The 22003-nt window shown below is 37.0% G+C and overlaps 1 protein-coding gene across 4 annotated transcripts in view; it reads right to left on the minus strand.

Annotated features, from left to right (window-relative positions):
- Positions 1-21028, minus strand: part of LOC144960692 (uncharacterized) — a 32591-nt gene extending 11563 nt beyond the window's left edge. For 2 of the 4 annotated variants that reach the window (XM_078893977.1, XM_078893979.1), the window contains exons 1-2: positions 10684-10890; positions 7664-8466 (exon numbers count right to left, since the gene is read on the minus strand). In XM_078893977.1, the coding sequence (XP_078750103.1) occupies positions 7664-8466; positions 10684-10761 (881 nt within the window). In that variant the 5' untranslated portion in view covers positions 10762-10890. Of the gene's footprint in view, positions 1-7663; positions 8467-10683; positions 10891-20673 lie in introns of those variants that run through there. The other 2 variants (XM_078893975.1, XM_078893978.1) reach the window with 2 other exon arrangements.
- Between the last annotated feature and the right edge of the window lie 975 nt (positions 21029-22003).

Consider the following 22003-nt stretch of genomic DNA (forward strand, 5'->3'; position numbering starts at 1 on the left):
CTGTCACTTTCCTACTAACTTCATTTCCATGTTATTATCAATAAAAGTGCCTGCTCCACTCACTTTTCTGAATTAAGCAAAGTCAATGAGTTTAAGGTCAGGGCAGCCCTACTTGTGAAAATGAATTTTTTTGGTTGATTCATTTTCTAAAAAGGGTCATGACGTGTCACTATCACTAAGACATTCCGAACCAAAACGGTGTCGGAGTTACTGTTTTGTTTGTTTTTAAGGGTTTTACGACGCTGGCAACTGTATTTAGGTCCCAACAGCCCCAGTAAAAAGGGAAGACAATTGGATAGTAAAATCTTTCTAGATGTACAATTAATAGGACTTGTGGAAAAAATAAGACAAATAGGAAAATGGTTCAAATAGGGAACAGATGTAGAATCCAAGCGTACACTATCAAAGTACATAGTTTCAGATTACCTAAAAGTCTCATCAAGATACCAGTACAAGATTCCACTAAGAGGAATACTCTCAAATGTATACAAATCAAATGTAACCCCCCCCCCCCCCACACACACACACACACACACACACAAACACACAAAAAAAAAAAAAAAAAAAAAAAAAAAAAAAAAAACAAATACTATACATTCGATCGTGAACCTCCCAGCCAAGGACTCCGGCCAGGGCCAGGACAAAACCAAGTAATCTCATTTCAAGACAAAGACATAAAGCATGTTGAAAAACAGATACAGGGCGATAGAAGAAACAGTAAGTGCCTCCCTGCCCATTATGGGATGTCAGGAACCCCACACAGATATAGGGCGATAGAAGAAACAGTAAGCGCCTCCCTGCCCACTATGGGATGTCAGGAACCCCACACAGATATAGGGCGATAGAAGACACAGTAAGCGCCTCCCTGCAAACTATGGGATGTCAGGAACTCCACACAGATATAGGGCGATAGAAGACACAGTAAGCGCCTCCCTGCCAACTATGGGATGTCAGGAACTCCACACAGATATAGGGCGATAGAAGACACAATAAGCGCCTCCCTGCCAACTATGGGATGTCAGGAACCCCACACAGATATAGGGCGATAGAGGACACAGTAAGCGCCTCCCTGCCAACTATGGGATGCCAGGAACTCCACACAGATATAGGGCGATAGAAGACACAGTAAGCGCCTCCCTGCCAACTATGGGATGTCAGGAACTCCACACAGATATAGGGCGATAGAAGACACAGTAAGTACCTCCCTGCCAACTATGGGATGTCGGGAACCCCACTCAGCAAAACGGTGTCAAGTGACATCCTAACATGATACGAATGCGGGGGTTGTTGAAGTGGTATGTGTGTGTGTGTGTGTGTGGGGGGGGGGGAGGGGGGGGGGAGTGGAAGGGGTGGATGCGAGTTGATGCAGCAAAAATTAAAAAAATGATTTGACAATTCAATCGTGAAGACTTTTCTTTAATTTTTCATTAAGAAATTTATTGTTTTAGATTAAGTACCGAGTACCAAGTACAAGTACAGATCAAATCAATGGAATCGAAAAGACAACGAACATATCATTGATGGCAAATATCATTTCACCAAATTAACTACCGTGGTGTGGGAAAATGGCGTATTTCAAAAAGTGGTCAGAAAACTCGTCCTTCAAATATCGATCGATTTAAAACTCGCAGACCTGGGACTTGAAGGTATTCTTGGCGAAGTCCCCGGTTTGAGCATTTTTACCAAGAGGAGGGTCATTTAAATCGATCGATATTTGAAGGACAAGTTTTTCTGTCCAAATTTTACTATAGGTTTGTTTTTTTTTTTCCCAGTGTACGACAATTAACTGGTTATAACATTGTGTAAGTTTTCGTGTAGATATCTTACATGTATATGATGAAGCGACACAAGACATACGTTGTGAAATGACAGAATGGGGATGATGACGATAATAATGATAATAATAATAATAATAATAATAATAATAATAATAATAATAATAATAATAATAATAATAATAATAATAATAATAATAATAATAATAATAATAATAACAATAATAATAATGATAATAACAATAATAATAATAATGATAATAACAATAATAATAATAATGATAATAATAATTCATTTAGTTGACTAGGGTCGGTGTCTCCCACCAGACTTGATGATTTCATCAAAAGATGAAATGAGATCGATGTTCAAACCCGGGACAGAGATGATATGAAATAAATAATAACCCATACAATCAAAACATGTACAACTAACTAAAGATTAATATTATAAGAACCATGTATAAACAACAACAACAACAACAACAACATCAGCAGCAGCAGCAGCAGAAGTAAAAGGATAAATAGACAAATCAAACAAACAAAGATAAAAATAAAATAAAATGGGATGTGTTTTCTTTCCTTTTGTTCTTTTATCAACAGGCAGTAAACAGATATTAGCCAATACGTCACCGTTGAATAATGCGTGAATTTAAAAAAAAAAAAAATATTCAAAGATTACAGAATAATTTCGCACATTTTATTGGTGTGAAATTAGGAGTAAAAGACAGTTTATTGGTCATTATAAATAATATTTTGGTGTGCATGAATACAAATGCAACGTTTTTTGTTTTGGGTCAAATTGTCATTCAAGCAGAAGGAGAAAAATAGAAATTATGGTGAATAGAAGTAATAATACCAAACCACTTGGTTACTAAATATCTAATAATCTTACTCGCAAGTTCGTTGTGTTATTGGGCACGATGAAAACAACCCGTTTAATCAATAAAAATAGATGAAAGAATCGTACATTATACGACAACCATGAGAATATGTAAGGCGTCGATACATTGGTTATTTCTTTTCAACTGAGACGACGCGGTTCCGACAAGGTGTATACACATATTAATATTAAGGATGGCGCTATATAAAAGCTCCTTTATTATTTAATAAGTACGTGACCTGCATGCATCGCGCCCAGCCATCGGGATACGATCCGAGACCTGAAGGTCATAATGCTTCAATTGGGCGCCATCATTTATATTAACGGAATCTACGTTGCGATAGACTAACGTCCTGTCGAAAGGGTAGCAAACAATGCTATCGTCCCTTTCGCGCTATAGAATTCGGGATAATGTGCGCCTCCATGCCTGACGGCTCTGAAGAAAAAACCCAATGCCCGTAGCTGTAGCTGTAGCTAAGTCTGTCTTTGCCCCTAGCTGTAGCTGTAGCTAAGTCTGTCTTTGCCCCTAGCTGTAGCTAAATATGTCTTTGCCCCTAGCTGTAGCTGTAGCTAAGTCTGTCTTTGCCCGTAGCTGTAGCTAAGTCTGTGTTTGCCCCTAGATGTAGCTGTAGCTAAGTCTGTCTTTGCCCGTAGCTGTAGCTAAGTCTGTCTTTGCCCGTAGTTGTAGCTGTAGCTAAGTCTGTCTTTGCCCCTAGCTGTAGCTGTAGCTAAGTCTGTCTTTGCCCCTAGCTGGAGCTAAGTCTGTGTTTGCCCCTAGCTGTAGCTGTAGCTAAGTATGTCTTTGCCCGTAGCTGTAGCTGTAGCTAAGTCTGTCTTTGCCCGTAGCTGTAGCTGTAGCTAAGTCTGTCTTTGCCCCTAGCTGTAGCTGTAGCTAAGTCTGTCTTTGCCCCTAGCTGTAGCTAAATATGTCTTTGCCCCTAGCTGTAGCTGTAGCTAAGTCTGTCTTTGCCCGTAGCTGTAGCTAAGTCTGTGTTTGCCCCTAGCTGTAGCTGTAGCTAAGTCTGTCTTTGCCCGTAGCTTTAGCTGTAGCTAAGTCTGTCTTTGCCCCTAGCTGTAGCTGTAGCTAAGTCTGCGTTTGCCCCTAGCTGTAGCTGTAGCTAAGTCTGTCTTATGCCTTTAAAATTACAAACCAAATTTTTTAAAATGGCAGTGACATAAAAACTTCTTCCATCTTTTCATTATGCATTTAGGTAAAATTATCACAACATCTGTCAGTCGGGTAAAATGAACCAACGCACAACACATTATCTAACCTTTAACGTTTGATGTCAGGTCGCCATGACTTAATGAGAACTAATCATTAAACGGATGTCTAAAGAGCCGATTGATGTCAACTTCAATTCGTTAAATTTATTGATAGCATAAACCAAACCAAACTTGTTTGTATAGCGCAATATCCACTGAACGTGCTCAAAGCGCGAAACATCACGCCTGTTAGGCGATATTATAATTTTTTTTTTCGGACAGAGAACAAGCTGTTAACGGCCAGACACTCATTTTACACCCGAGTACGGCGAGAGAATGTGAGTACAGAGTTTTTCAAGGACTCCTCTATGCGCCGCTCAGAGCGGGTCTCGAACCCGGCACCTTCTGATCCCAAAAGCGAGTGTCCTACCACAACAAGACCAGGTAGCCGCATAAACCAGGCTTGTCGTGCTCTGGAAAAAACATATTCTAAAATTTGGCCAGAAAACTCGTCCTTCGAATATAAATCGATTTAAATGACTCTCGTCTTGGCAAAACACTCTCAAACCTGGGACTTCACGAAGTCTCAGGTTTGAAAGTTTTTGCCAAGATGAGGGTCATTTCAATTGATCAATATTCGAAGAACGAGTTTTCTGGCCAAATTTTAAAATGTTTTTTTTTTTCCCCAATGTATCGGCGCCAGAGGTGTATAGATATTTATTTTGATGAACAGAATTGAATTCAAAACCCCTCAAACAGTCCACAGATTGGTGTGTGTGTGTGTGTGTGTGTGTGTGTGTGTGTGTATGTGTGTGTGTGTGTGTGTGTGTCAGTTTTAACATGAACCAAATTATAGGCCATAGAACGCTTTATCCAAATATGTACGGTGACAATCAAGCCTGGCCTAGGTGACACTCTGGATAAATACATATTATGTATTGTAGCACGTATGGCAAAGTGAAGAAAATAGACACCTGATAACACATAGACAGAGCTGCCAATAATATTGCAAATCAATCATGATTAGGTTTAAAGAAAACAAAACAAACAAAATAAAAAATGATTAACATTTATATAGCACACTATCCATTAAAATTGCCCAAGGCGCTTCACACGAGGTCCTCTGACAACAGAGGTACTCATTCAAGAAACTAAGTACAGTGAGAAATGTGAGTAAAAAGTCTTTACCAAGGACTCAACTATGCGCCGCCCCTAGAGGATCTCGAACCCACGCGACCACAAAACCTCACCACGATAATCGTGTAAAGATCAATTCAGAATAGTCTAAATAAAGAAAAAAAACATGTATCTTAAAAGTCTCGCCAGCATTTTTCTTCTAGTCTGACAGGAAATGTCCCTGAAAATCCTGAGGAAACTAACGGTAGTTGGCAGCTCTGGATACAAACAAAATGGCAGACCTGCCAACTAGAAAATTGAAGAATTGGTAAGTCTGAAGGATTTGTTTGTTTTTAGGTGTTTAACGGCGCTTTCAACACTATGTAGGCCATTTAAGCGCCCGTAATTCTTATGGAATTAAAATTGTAATCGCGGTAGATAACTTTTAAACGGCGTTGCCAATACAGGAGGAAAGATTGACTGAAATTCAGTACGCAAACACATAGACCGACCCCTTTTTTTAAAACCATCAAACCTGGGATTACACGATGTCTTTCCCAGTCTTAGTCTCAGTTTTTTGTGAGTTTTTGCCAAGATGAGGATCAGTTGATACATTATTTGAAGAACACATGGCGTCTTTCCAGAGTATGGCGGTGGAATGTCGGCATGGAACCAATGAAGAGAATAAATCGGACACGTGGAGTTTTGTTTGGAAAATCTACACAAGCACAAAAAAAAAAAACAAAACAAAAAACAAAGATACAACGCGCTTCTTTCCGACGATCAAATGACAAGCAGGCATTTTGATTGGTGGAGATCCAATGGAGGTCCAATCGAACATGATAGGTAGGGGCAGAAAAAAATCATGCACAATACAATGTTTAGACTAGGTAATAAAAACAAATAGCGGCCAACTTATCCAGGAATAGCCAACATGAAATGGAACACCCTAAAGTGAACGAACAGCGTTATAAGCCAACTTGTCCAGGAATAGCCAACATGAAATGGAACACCCTAAAGTGAACGAACAGATTTATAAGCCAACTTATCCAGGAATAGCCAACATGAAATGGAACACCCTAAAGTGAACGAACAGCGTTATAAGCCAACTTATCCAGGAATAGCCAACATGAAATGGAACACCCTAAAGTGATCGAACAGCGCTATAAGCCAACTTATCCAGGAATAGCCAACATGAAATGGAACACCCTAAAGTGAACGAACAGCGTTATAAGCCAACTTATCCAGAAATAGCCAACATGAAATGGAACACCCTAAAGTGAACGAACAGCGTTATAAGCCAACTTGTCCAGGAATAGCCAACATGAAATGGAACACCCTAAAGTGAACGAACAGCGTTATAAGCCAACTTATCCAGAAATAGCCAACATGAAATGGAACACCCTAAAGTGAACGAACAGCGTTATAAGCCAACTTATCCAGAAATAGCCAACATGAAATGGAACACCCTAAAGTGAACGAACAGCGTTATAAGCCAACATGGCAGCATGGTTGGACTGGTATCAAATAGAATCGAATCTTGATTTACAGCCATTATCTCTATTCGATTTTTATTTTTAAAAAGGGAATTCGGATTATTGAGAAACTATTGTCATTTACAATAAGGGGGTGGGGGGGGGGGGAAGTCAAACAAAAAAACAAAATACAAAAACAACAACAACTGCAATTCAACTATCGTGTTCCAGAAATGTTGTTACTTCTTTTAAAAAAAAGCCACCAGATCTTAACAAGCAACCAAGAGTAGGTAAGATGAAGGTGGTGGGTTCGGATTAACGAGAAGCGATTGTCATTTACTAGTGCAGGGAATGATTATTCGGGGGGGGGGGGGGGGGGGGGGGGTTGGCTAAGTACATTATATGACCAGGAAGGTAGACAGACGGGTAAATTATGGATAGATGGGTGGATAGGTAGCTAGGTAGGTAGATAGAGGATAGATGGGTGGATAGGTAGCTAGGTAGGTAGATAGATAGATAGATAGATAGAGAGAGAGGGAGAGGGAGAGAGAGAGAGAGAGAGAGAGAGAGAGAGAGAGAGAGAGAGAGAAAGAGTGATATATAGATAGACAGATATATAGATAGATAGATAGATAGATAGATAGATAGATAGATAGATAGATAGATAGATAGATAGATAGACAGACAGATAGATAGAAAGATAGATAAATAAATAGATAAATAGATAGATAAATAGACGATAAAGAGGCAAAATGAGTGACTAGTTCAGGAGGAAAATTAGCCATGACCGATATTCTGAAACAAAACAAATACGCCTTGAGGACGCAAGATTATCGTAATGTTGATCAATAGGGTGAAAGCATGGGATGAGAGCAATTCATGACACTGTTAACACATGGGTGCCAAAACCAGGGAAACGAAAATAATAAGATTAAAAACATAGTGTAAATACAATAAGAAAAGTCTTCACAGACAAAATAAATAAACAATGGAATAACTAAAAAATGACGACGACAGAAAGAGTCTGTGCGATTACATTAACAAAGCTAGAAAAGTCTGTAGCCTCCGCAATGGCATGGCATGGCAGAAAGCTTGCAGTTGACTTCATTACATTAACTACTTTTCTTTACTTTTTTATCTAAAATTTTCGTTCTTTCCCCAAGGCGACTTGGCACCCATGATGATGAATTTGAAGTGAAAAATGCCCTTACGTGGAGGCATTGCTTTCCATCTTGGCCACGTTGCCCTTCAGTCTTGCAATGTTCAGGTCGTACTTGCTGAAGAAGTCGTCGGTAGCTCCAGTGCCGCGTCCGAGGCCTTTGCCGCCGTCATTGCCACTGGCACTGGAATATCCGCTAACCCCGCTGGTGTCGCCCTCGTCGTCGTCGTCCTCCGAGAAGACAGCGGACTGGGATTGTCGCTGGTAGAAGGAATTCCCGTTGCCCAGGTGGTGAGAGTTTGATGACGACGATACCGACGCTGCTCCGCCGGGAGTGGAAGGGGATGAGACAGCAGACGAGTATACGGATGATGATGACGTAGCCGACGAGAAAAAACCGGAAGGAGTTGATGATGACGAAGTCGATGACGTAGAGTTAAAGGACGATTTCGATTGGTTGAAAGAAGATGATTTTTTATGAGCGGGATTCGATTTGGAGCTTGGATGTTGTTGTTGTTGTTGTTGTTGTTGTTGAAGGCTATTTTCAACCTCTAGAACAGCTGACGACGATAATGGTGGCGATGGCGAATGGCTCTCTTTCCCTATTCTCGCGTCCCGAATTCCATCCGCGAGTTTATTCAACGACGAAGACGATGACGACGAGGTGAGGACATTGGACAGGGGGTTGGGGGTGGTGGCGATGGCCGACTGCTGGGACTGGCCATCGATGCTGACGATGACGTCATCGGGCTCAAGGACACCCTCGTTTTCGGGGTTAAGGGGGATAAGTAGCGTTTCCCGCAGGAAAAGGGAGTCGTTGGTCCATAGACGATTTTCCTTTTTCAAGTCTTGAACCTGTGGGGACGGAAAATAAATGGATGAATACATAGATTAATCTTTTGTTGTTTTTTTTTATAAACAATAAAAATTGTAACATCGCCTAACAGGCGTCATGCCCCGTTCTTGCTGTTAAGTCTTGCTGTTGGCTAGGGACCACTTGTGAAGCGATTTGTATACGTTAAGTGTTTATTGCACGACACAAAAGCTCTAGTTTTTTTTTTTTTTTTTTCTATTTTCTTTAACAGAGCATTGAAGAAAAACAAAACCAAAACAACCCAGATTTCATGTCTGTGATTATAAATTCTATTTTTAGCATCGAAATCACCACTATAAAACCCTGCTGTTTACTCTGGAAATAAATAAATAAATAAATAAATAAATAAATAAATGAATGAATGAATAAATAAATGAATGAATAAATAAATAAATAGAAATAAAGAACATCTTTTAAATGTTGTCCAAATGTCAGAACCGAGGTAAAGCGAAGCTTTGGTTAATTAACTAGACTATATAATATTTGCTGTTCAAAGAGCTTTTCCATAACACGAAATCCCACTAAAAGTGCTCAAGGCGCTTTCTTTACAACGTGTAAATGTTGCTGCTCGAAGAAATAAATAATAACGTGAAGTTGAATGTAAGCTTCAATAAAATTACAAAAACAGATCAAATGAACGTTTCGGGTTTCCCCTTTATCAACAAAACAGGATGATTGAAACACCACAGATGAATGAGATGATGTGGTAGTGGCGTAGTTAAGATGAATCAAGATTCATTTTCGTCAAAATGTAAACAATGATATTGATTGGTAAACATAGCAAACTCCACAGGATTGACTGCCGATGGCATGTGTTTAAGAAAAATACCCACTGTTCTACCGCGTGATGAATAAAAAATAAAACCAACACAGAAATCTATGAGTAAACTTACACGTTTATAATATGATCGAAAAAATGGTGTGAAAACTAGTCACCCATTTGGCATTTGGAGGTATGGAAACAATAACGATGATCAGAGAGAGGTCGATATGATTCACTTTGTTTGTCCGAGCACGTGTCACGGTGTGTCACAAATTCCATGTTCTGATTGGTCAAAAATCTACTGGTGAATTAGGTTGATGCCGTTTGGGATGGCATGGGTTAACACATGTCAGGTGTTATGTTGGGCATCGGCATGGCATGGGTTAACATGTGTCAGGTGTTGTGTTGGGCATCGGCATGGCATGGGTTAACATGTGTCAGGTGTTGTGTTGGGCATTGGCATGGCATGGGTTAACATGTGAATAAAATGCATTACGTCCACAACACACATACATTACCATGTGACAGCTGACATGCCCCCCCCCCCCACACACACACACACGCACACACACATATAAACCACTGACATCAATTCAAAAGAATGGCTTGTAGGCTATATGTAGGGGAGGAAGGGAGGGAGAGAGAGAGAGAGAGAGAGAGAGGGGGAGAGAGAGAGAGAGAGAGAGAGAGAGAGAGAGAGAGAGAGAGAGAGAGCCAACACAGACAATTGGATTCAATAGTCTGATGTCGTTGCCCAGCAACGGCGGCCATCGTGGTTCTAAACAGATAAAATCGTTGCTTTTTATTCTTCATGCTGGCTAGAACTTTTCATGTCTTGTGATCAGAATGTGTATAAGTCAAAACATGATCAGATTTATAGGGTTTTTGTTTTTTTCTCTCGATACACTTTTATGCTCGTCGGAGAAATATTTCATAAGGGAGTCCGCCATTGTTCCGATAGTTTAGAGCCAGTTACTAAGTTACCATGCGTCATTACGATGGATGTGACGTTGCTACTGTTGACGTATATTATGTGTAACCTTGAATATTTATTGATGCTATGCGCCAGGCCAAAACGCTCATAACATCCCCCGGCCGGATGTACAATGGATCAACACACAAAACCATGTGTAACCTTATAGATAGTATGCACTTGGCTAAGAAGCTCATAACATTGCCATCCGGTATAACGGACCAACACACCAAACCATGTGTAACCATGGACATTTATAGACCGGTTAATACAGTTTAGCGAGAATTACTCATAAACGTGGATGACAAAAAAAAAAAAAAAAGAAGAGCCGAGTGACGTCAACACCGTTCTATCTACACAATTTTGTGACAGTATTTGCAAAACCTCGTGACGACCTTGGTGCCGCCAACTCGGTTCTGTCCAACGTGTGTGTATTGTGTGTACCTTACACGACACACTCACCGTGGAGCTGTATCTCAGGGCCAATGACACGAGCGTGTCGACACAAGACAGCCTGTGTTGTATGAATAGTTGATCCATTCTTCAATCGGTAGCCACACACACACAAACACACACACGTACACACATCCCACGTCTGCTATCGGAACAAACACACGAATCCAAGCTTTTCCTTTCACCTGCTGGAGTTCAAATCTTTGCTGACGTACTCTGGAAAAACACAGATTTTAAAATTTGGCCAGAAAACTCGTCCTTCAAATATCGATCGATTTAAATGACCTTCAACTTGGCAAAGTTCCAGGTTTGAGAGGCTTTAAAAACATTTTTTTTTCCAAGATGAGGGTCATTTAAATCGATCGATATTTGAAGGACGAGTTTTCTGGCCAAATTTTAAAATCTGTGTTTTTCCAGAGTACGTTAGTATTGAACATACCCCCCCTCCCCACAAAAAAAATAATAAATAAATAAATAAATAAACAAACAAAACTGATCTTAACTTCTTAATAAATAAGGACGAAGATGACGTCACTCAGCTCTTTGTCATTGTTTTTAGACAGCCATATTTTGGAATGAGTCAAACTGGATCAATCAAACCGTTAAGGCTACACACACATAGTTTTGTGTGATGGTACGTTATGTCCGACTGGCGATATTTTGTGAGTGTCTTAAACTAAATTCATAGCATCAATGCAACGTAGTGAGAACTACTCACATAAATGCCTGGCTAAGAACAACACCAAAGAGCTGAGTGGCGCCCATTTCGTTCTTTCTAATATATAATTGCTGTGCGCATGGTTAATAAACTCACAACATTGCCATCAGGAGATATAAACGGACCAACACAAAAACTATATTATGTAACCATGAACTTAGTGAGAATTACTCATAAACGTGGATGTAAAAGAAAAAAACCCATAACAAAGACCTGAGTGACGTCAATTTCGTCCTATCTATAATATCATTATCACTTTCCGTGTAAGAAAAACACTCGTGTCTCCAATCGTTCACTCATCGTTGTTCGAGTCCAAATGAATTTATATATAACAAAAGGAAAAACTGATCTCATCACCGTGAACATCCAGAGATAGAAATGTCAACAGTTAAACAAAAAACATCCATCGATAGAAATGTCAACAGTTATACAAAAAACATCCAGAGATAGAAATGTCAACAGTTATACAAAGAACATCCATCGATAGAAATGTCAACAGTTATACAAAGAACAGCCATCGATAGAAATGTCAACAGTTATACAAAGAACAGCCATCGATAGAAATGTCAACAGTTATACAAAGAACATCCAAAGATAGAAATGTCAACAGTTATACAAAAAACATCCAGAGATAGAAATGTCAACAGTTATACAAAGAACAGCCATCGATAGAAATGTCAACAGTTATACAAAGAACAGCCACCAATAGAAATGTCAACAGTTATACAAAGAACATCCATCGATAGAAATGTCAACAGTTATACAAAGAACAGCCATCGATAGAAATGTCAACAGTTATACAAAGAACAACCATTGATAGAAATGTCAACAGTTATACAAAGAACAGCCATCGATAGAAATGTCAACAGTTATACAAAGAACATCCATCGATAGAAATGTCAACAGTTATACAAAGAACAGCCATCGATAGAAATGTCAACAGTTATACAAAGACAGCCATCGATAGAAATGTCAACAGTTATACAAAGAACATCCATTGATAGAAATGTCAACAGTTATACAAAGAACAGCCATCGATAGAAATGTCAACAGTTATACAAAGAACATCCAGAGATAGAAATGTCAACAGTTATACAAAGAACAGCCATCGATAAAAATGTCAACAGTTATACAAAGAACAGCCATCGATAGAAATGTCAACAGATATACAAAGAACAGCCATCGATAGAAATGTCAACAGTTATACAAAGAACAGCCATCGATAGAAATGTCAACAGTTATACAAAGAACATCCAGAGATAGAAATGTCAACAGTTATACAAAGGTCATCCAGAGATAGAAATGTCAACAGTTATACAAAGAACATCCAGAGATAGAAATGTCAACAGTTATACAAAGAACATCCAGAGATAGAAATGTCAACAGTTATACAAAGAACAGCCATCGATAGAAATGTTAACAGTTATACAAAGAACAGCCATCGATAGAAATGTCAACAGTTATACAAAGAACAGCCATCGATAGAAATGTCAACAGTTATACAAAGAACAGCCATCGATAGAAATGTCAACAGTTATACAAAGAACAGCCATCGATAGAAATGTCAACAGTTATACAAAGAACAGCCAGGTATGTCGAACTGTGGAAAAAACACATATTTTAAAATTTGGCCAAAAAACTCGTCCTTCAAATATCGATCAATTTAAATGACCCTCCTCTTGGTAAAAAAAATCTCAAACCTGGGACAAACAAACAAACCAAACAAAATGTGCGGCGATGAGGAATGGAACCCAAGACCTGACTGTTACGACAAGTCCATGACAGCTCTCGTGCACAAAATGCACAACAATCCAACATAATAAACAATATATAATAACACCAACAACAACAACTATAATAATAATAATAATAATAATAATAATAATAATAATAATAATAATAATAAATAATAATAATAATAATAATAATAATAATAATAATAATAATAATAATAATAATAATATAATAATAATAATAATAATAATAATAATAATAATAATAATAATAATAACAATAATAATAATAATAATCATAATAATAATAATAATAATAATAATAATAATAATAATAATAATAATAATAATAATAATAATAATAATAATAATAATAATAATAATAATAATAATGACAATAAAACTAAATAAAGAAATAAATAAACACTTGATAAACAACCAACTCCATCCATCGAAAGTCACGAAATAATCAATAGAAGTAAATAAAAAAACCAAACACAGCCACTCACTAAGTAAGGAAGTTATCACTTATCACCACCCAAAGGGCAAAACGAACCGACTGGACTGACGAAACGAGAGGATGATAGTGGGACCCACAGCCTCTGTGTTATCTATGGTGGGACCCAGCACACAGAGATCTGGTCTGAAAATACATATAGGGGCTACTTGACATGTCAACATAATACAGTTGACAACGGATAGAAAGTAAGTCTGTCTCTCTCTCTCTCTCTCTCTCTCTCTCTCTCTCTCTCTCTCTCTCTCTCTCTCTCTCTCTCTCTCTCTCTCTCTCTCTCTCTCTCTCTCTCTCTCTCTCTCTCTCTCTCTCTCTCTCTCTCTCTCTCTCTCCCTCCCCCCTCTCTCTATTTATCTGTTTCTTTCTCTCAACTTTTCCTTTCAACAAAATTTATTGAGTCAAAGAGGCGAATGGAATTCCCTATTTAAAAGAACCATTTTGGAGGAAAGAAATGAGGACAAAGTAAACTACAGGATCGGATGAAAACTGAAAAGTATCAGATAAATGGTGGCAGGCAGGATGGTATCTCGTATATCTCCATATGACGTAATCCATTCCACAACACCCCCCCCCCCCTACCCCATAGTCCAGACTGATAACGCCGTATGATATCATGGGATGTAGAAGTCACGCCAACTCTCATTCATAAACTCCTTCTTATTTATTCAATTATTTATATATTTATTTTCTTGCTTTTTTAAACCTATTCTTTGTCTAAAAATATTTTTTTTTAAATATTTTTTTTCAATAAGTAAATAAGGGGAAATAGATTAAGAATAATAAAAATAAAAAAAATAAAGTATATAATCAAATCCTAGCTATAATAATAAAATAATAATAATAATAATAATAATAATAATAATAATAATAATAATAATAATAATAATAATAATAATAATAATAATAATAATAATAATAATAATAATAATTATATGTTTGTTTGTTGCTTTAGGTCTCTTCCAACACAATTGAGGTTATATGAGAGACCGCTGAAACAAAAAAACAAGCAATCTAACAAACATAGTACAAATGTAAATCAAAATCATAACCTAAAGATATCATAAGCTAAATTATAAATAACCAAGAACAAACAGGCAGAAGATTTACAGAGAAAAAAAATATCCCTGTCAAAAATACAATCACAAACCAAAGAAGCAGGATAGGCTAGTAAAGAGAAGAAGAAACGACATCACTATCGGATCGTACACCATGTGAACATCATAGGTATATGATTCAAGGGTGATGCTCCCATCCAACCACCCGCTAATAATTATTATTATAATAATAATAATAATAATAATAATAATAATAATATATAATAATAATAATAATAATAATAATAATAATAATAATAATAATAAAAATAATAATAATAATAATTATAATAAAAATTTAATAATAATATAATAATAATAATAATAATAATAATAATAATAATAATAATAATAATAATAATAATAATAATAATAATAATAATAATAATAATAATAATAATAATAATAATAATAATAATAATAATAATAATAATAATAATAATAATAATAATAATAATAATAATAATAATAATAATAATAATAATAATAATAATAATAACACTTGGAAAATATTTTAATTTTTTTTTAAATTGAGCTTGTATATAGTGCAATATCCACTAAACGTGCTCAAGGCACTTTACAAAGGGTCCCTGACGAACAGCAAACACATAACATGTAGAAGAAAACAGACGATGATACCTTTTTTTTTCAAAGAGAGACGACGCTGACAATGGCCATTTTATACCGGAGTACGGTGAGAGACTGTGAGAAAAGAGTCTTTTCCAAGGACTCAACTATGCACCGAGCGATGCTCGAACCCAGGACTTTCCGGTCCAAAAGCGAGTGTCGTATCACATAGCATTATGTAACCAGTGATTTGGAGATATAATTATTAAAAGGTTACAAGATGACTCATAAGGTGACGTCTAAAGATTACGCGGAATGCAGTGGCAAGAATGACCAGTCACCAAAAAATGGACATTTTTCAGTGTGTAGATCATGGCCCAACCAAGCGACTATAAACTTGAATTTCATAAAAAAAGAACTGAGATGCAATCCAAAAAGAGATCTGACACCACTGGCAGGAATTTCAACGGTTGAAAGAGAAACTACAGCATTTAAATCTTGTCTCCTTAGAGAATAGTGTCACGTGATCACACAATGTCAACAACTACCACCTACCCCCAAATTTCACTTTTAAAAATACTCATATGATTTGCTGGGCCCAGGTCTGAGTTAGTTGTAAAATGATTGGAAGAGAACAATTCCTACCTTTTTGAAGGATATGTATCTAGATAGTGTTTGACACGAGAACCTGTTTTACCTTCAATCCTGTTTGTTTGTGTTAAATTTTTAAGATTTTAAGCCGATTCTTTCGTTTATCTGGATTAACTCTTATAGAAGAAGAAGAAGAGGAGGAAGAAGAAGAAGAAGAAGAAGAAGAAGAAGAAGAAGAAGAAGAAGAAGAAGAAGAAGAAGAAGAAGAAGAAGAAGAAGAAGAAGAAGAAGAAGAAGAAGAAGAAGAAGAAGAAGAAGAAGAAGAAGAAGTAGGAGGAGGTGGTGGTGGTGCAACCGTGTGTGAAGGAGGAAAATGCGAAAAATTAAAACAATCACAGTCGTAAGGAAAGAATAATTCCGCTCAGAGCTTTCGAAGAAAATTATTTATTTTGTATTTTTTTCTCTCCGAGTTGACTTTGAGACTGAGACAAAAAAAAAATGGGAAGGAAAAAAGAGAGTAGGAGAAATGCTTGTGTGTTGGTAGAAATGGCCCGGCATGACAGTGTGTGTGTGCTACTTATTTACTATGTGTGTTGGTAACAATGGCCCGGCATGACAGTGTGTGTGTGCTACTTATTTACTATGTGTGTTGGTAACAAAAGAGATAGAAATGGCCCGGCATGACAGTGTGTGTGTGTTACTTATTTACTATGTGTGTTGGTAGCAATGGCCCGGCATGACAGTGTGTGTGTGTTACTTATTTACTATGTGTGGTAGATGACTCGCGCGACCCTCTCTGTCTGCCTGTGGCATAGTAGACAGGCAGTGAATACACCCACGTCTAGAGGGGCGTGTAGGTGAAATGATAATAATATAGCTAACTAGACGGTCTAGTTTTGGTTTGTCTTTGATGCGACAAATATTTTTTTTTTTTTTAAAGTCAGCTTTCCAAACGGAATAAAAACAGATTTTTTTGAGGAACGAAATAAAACTATGTTATTTCCTTTTTTGTTTGTTCTGTCCTTTGGCGTTACGAACTTTGTTTTTATTTTAAATTTTTAGCTTGAAAAAAAAAATATTAGCACTTAACAGAATATATAAAGCAAAAATCGTAATGTCGTAAAGCCGACAGTAGTCAGAAGATGATTATTTACCCATGTTTTTATTTTGAATACTTTCCAACTTTTGTATGGGGGGCACTTCACAGTTTTTTATTTTACAAGTTTGTATCTTTTCTTTGTAAAATCAGATATCAATAATATTAATATATCGATATTTACATAAAAATACCAATTGCTTTCATTTTATTCCATTTTGCCATCAAATGATCAAGTTTCTTTCCCGTATAAATAGATATATTTGCTATCCTTTGTATTCACATTCTAAAGGTCTTAATAATTATGGTAAGAAGTACTTTTAGTTATAAATCCTTACAACCCAGACTTTGAGAGAGAGAGAGAAAGAGAGAGAGAGAGAGAGAGAGAGAGAGAGAGAGAGAGAGAGAGAGAGAAAAGTGAGAGAGAGATAGAGAGAGAAGGGGAGGAGGAGAGAGAGAGAGATAAGGGGAGGAGGAGAGAGAGAGATAGAGAGAGAGAGAGAGATAGATAGAGAGAGAGAAGGGGAGGAGGAGAGAGAGAGAGAGAAAGAGAGAGAGAGGGGGGGGGGGCAGTTCTTTCCTTCCAAGTAGAATAAACAATCAGCCTTTGTGTGAATCCTTTTCAATTTATTTGAAATTTTTATTTCTGCCATTTTATTCATATATGTAATTAAATTGCCAGAGGTAAAAATAAACTCATTATGTCATTACGCAACATGTTTATCTTTTCACTTAAATACTCTCAAACCCTTTTTTATTCTCTATGTATTAAATCCAAGAGGGGAATTATATGCAATTGTTTCAGTGAGATATTGGGGATAAATCCAAAAGTGATATATAAAAGTTTCTTATGTGTAGCCGAGTTTGTTATTATTATGTAACATTTGTGTCATATTATGTAATAATTAATGTGTTATTTTGAAATGTTTATTTTCCTCTTTATAAATGCATTGTCCTCGATAACACGACTATTTCGGTATACAATCTGGTAACAAGAACTCTATGAAGGCTGGCTATAATTCTCCGAATGCTCAGGAAAATAAACTTGAACTCTATTTCTCTGAAGGGTCGGCTGGCCTCCAGTAGCTGATGGGCTCCAAACGCGAGGTTGATGCAAAAGTAAAGACTCAAACAGAGTGGACAGGGAATTCTCATGAATCATCAAGCTAGCATTTTTTAGACATATTGTCGACAAAGACGGATTTCATCAAAAAGCTGTGTTATCGTGAAAACTCTATGGTGCGTTCACGTTTGCAATTCGGGCTGCACTATCAAAGAGAGAACAGAAGTAAACCTAAATAACAAAGCCAAAGTCTCAAGACGGGAACAGAGGTTGAAAGACAGGATAGCACAAACTCAAGTCTAACAGAAAGTTGGGAATAAAAGAAAGAGCGCCCAGCCCAAGCAAAAGAAAACCAAAAATATGCATACAAATTCATCAATCACACAGACACTCTCGCAAATAACCAAAACAATCTTGAGAATGGAAACCATTCAGAGAAATAGAGAGCAAGTTTATTTTGCAGAGCATTCGAAGAAATAATCACTTCGCTTTATTAACGGCACGCGATTTCAGTCACGACTTTCTAATGGTAATTTTGGGGTAAAAATCAGTGTAAAATTTCATACTTTGAACTGCCGTAACTACATTTCTCATCAAGATCCTAGTCACAAATTTCAACTGTTTTGTAATCAGTGTTGCCAGCTCTTTCATATGACAATGGTTTCAAGTGCATCGGTCACATATATAGAATTTTTGATAAACTACCTATACTAGATATAATAACTATAATTATAAGGCAGTGTCTACGTACACGGTAACCGGGCACCTCGCCACGGGATCTACGTACACGGTAACTCCGGTAACTGGTTTGCCACTGCAATACAAGCAATGGATGGACCTTGCTCTGTATGTGTGTGTGTGTGTGTGTGTGTTTGTGTGTGTATGAGTGTGTTATTTTAAAAAATCAAACAATACAATATATCCCATTAAAGGCGAGATTCAAGGTTACCATGTATGTTACTGTTACCGTGTATGTAGATCCTGAGGCTAGGTGCCTGGTTGGTAACGAAAATAATGATACCAAGATATCTGCGATATTCCTCTTTGGTTGTCGTAATCCCCAGACACACTTCTGGGGATAATGAAAATTCGTTATTCCCAGACAGATATTTGAAACTCCGCTCTTTTAAACAATTATCCACAGTCCAGAATATGGAATGTTTCCAAATGCACATAGAAATAAGGAAAGTTAATAAAATATCTATAAAATTAACCAACATTAAATCAGTTGTTACTATTACAAATACACAATATGCGTCGACTTCGAAGTTGGTGTCATGGCCGAGTGGATTAGTTGTCTGCCCTGGAAGTTTTACCAGAATCCACGTTGTGGGTTCAAATCCTGGTTCCGCCCCCTTTTTTTTTTTTTTTTTTTTTTTACATTCCGTCTTCTTTTTACAGAACGGTGCAAGGGATAAATGTCCAATCCATCCTCTCCCCACCTCTTTTTTTTTTTTTTACTCTCTCTCTCTCTCTTAGTTCCTTTCTAGTTTCTAGCAAATTGTCATATTCGTCACCACTCCGATCTCAAAAAGTGACTAAAAAGGATAAATAATTAAAAAGCATACAAACAGAAATATTCAGAGAGTGACCAAATGGTCAGATAGAGGAGAAAAAAACAAACAATACTTTTTAAAAAAATAAAAACAATTTTAAGAAATTCATGCTCAGAAACGGAACAAAAGGTCAAACAAAAAGGAGAAAAGAATAGACTCGCACAAAAAAAAAAAAAAACAAAAAAAAGGTGGGGGGAGGATGGATGGGAAATTTATCCCCTGCAACGTTCTGTAAAAGGAAGACGGATTATTATTTTTTTTTTTTTAAGTGGCGGAACCAGGATTCGAACCCACAACGTGATTCTGGTAAAACTTCCAGGGCAGACGACTAAACCATTCGGCCATGACACCCACTTCGAAGTCGACGCATTGTGTATTTGTAGAAACAACAGATTTAATGTTGGTTAATTTTATTTTTTTTATAGATATTTTATTAACTTCTATGTGCATTCGCAAACAATCCATATTCTGGAATGGGGATATCTGTCTGGGGATAACGAAATTTGGTTATCCCCAGACAGGTGTCTGGGGATAATCACAGCATTCCTCTTTATAACGTTATAAAGAAGTTATGCATCTTTAATTGAACCCCCTAAAACTTAGTATAAAAGCGAACTGCAATTTCCAGTCATAACTTTCTTATGGACGAGTTGGGTCACAATTTGACTACCACTGCTGCTGCTCACTAAACTGCCTAAAGTTACCGTTTACGGAGTGTCTACGTCATTATAATTCATCACAGTCACCACAGGGATAACGGATAATGTACGGTCTAAATTGATTCACACTGATTCACACAACGGAAAATAGCTGGCCGATCTCCAACGTAAACATTAAAAAAAAGATGACCACACCCTCGTCAGGAACATCAACCCGCGAACTGTGCCAAGACAATGTCTGGCAATATTCTTTTTTCATTATCGGCAGACAGGTCTGGATATAACGACACATTCACTACATACTCGCACTGTCAACACTCAACAGTGCAACTAGCCCCCGCCCAGGATAATGAACGACCGATATTAAAGGGCAAATATATGACTTGCAAATGGAAATAAAATACTTACTGTTACACCATACTTCAAAGCAATTCCAATCAAAGTATCGGTCCTGTCAACTTTTTTACTAATAAATTTTCTCGTCTTTGGAACGGACTTCTTTGATGACGCTGAAACGACAGCCGTTCCATAGCCCGTTTGGCTCTTGAAAGACTGGGTCAGTCCTCGTTTTTCTTCACTAGACGACATCATAATAGAGTGAGGAGCTGACAACCTTTCATAATCACATATCTGAACTGAATCTTTAGTTGGATTTTAAAAAGAAACGATCATTTTTCTTTCTCGAATCTTATCACAAACAACTGGAACAAGTTGGTTGTTCATTGTTCATTAGCATCACAGGGATGACGAATGAAACCGTAACAGTTTGAAGAGCTCGTTTCCGGAGATTCTACAGTTCAAAGTTCAAATAATGAAGAAGACTGGGTGACAACTTATCAGGATGGAAAACAATCACGAAATTTATTTATTTATTTAATTAATTATTTATTTACTCATCTATTGGTTTATATTCATTTACGTATTCATTTGCATTTATTTATATTGATCTTTGTGCACATTTTATTTTTTTTAATTTATTTATTTATTTATTTATTCGTGTTTATTTATTGTATTGAATTTATTTCTCTATTTGTAGTTTTGATTAATTTACTTATCCATTTTTTATTAATTTTCCCCAAGTTCCCTTTTAAAACAGTTAACTGCCGAATTAAAAAACAAAAATTTGGCCAGAAAACTCGTCCTTCAATCGATTATTCGATTGGAAGACACGTTTTCTGGCCAAATTTTAAAATATAGCTGTCTTTCCAGAGTACGACAGTTCATCTATTTACACCATCAGCTGTTCACCGAATAAGGGAGAAAAGTCGTGACGTCACACCTACTTTTCTGGTTCCAAAATCCTTGGAAGTGTGTATGTGGCCAGTCATTATGGGTATTAATAATGAATAGGTTTCTCATTGAATCAGAAGGTGGCATGACTATTTTAGTATCAGGATGTGTAGACAGATTCTAAGGATTACGGGACGTAGAAGAGAGAAGATGGATGATCTTTAATAACGACCAGCATTTATTTAAACTAGAAAATAATATGCCATCACTCTGAAACGAGAAGATCAATTACACAAGATACGTGATTAGTCCTCTGTAACAAAGAAAGTATTGGACTGGAACCCTCAGGGCAGAAGATCAAGGGGAAGGCCAAGAGGAGCATGGAGACGATTTAAAGAAGCTGATATACAGAGAAGTGGTAAGACATGGAATGAGCTTTTTTTAAAAAGAGTTAGCTCAAGATAGAGAAGGATGGAAACTGTTTGTCTGTGGCCTATACCCTGACCCA

This window comes from Berghia stephanieae, chromosome 15 (genome assembly GCF_034508935.2).
Source record: "Berghia stephanieae isolate SIO BIC M18660-M18661 chromosome 15, UCSD_Bste_1.3, whole genome shotgun sequence".
NCBI classification, from domain to species: Eukaryota; Metazoa; Mollusca; class Gastropoda; order Nudibranchia; family Aeolidiidae; genus Berghia; species Berghia stephanieae.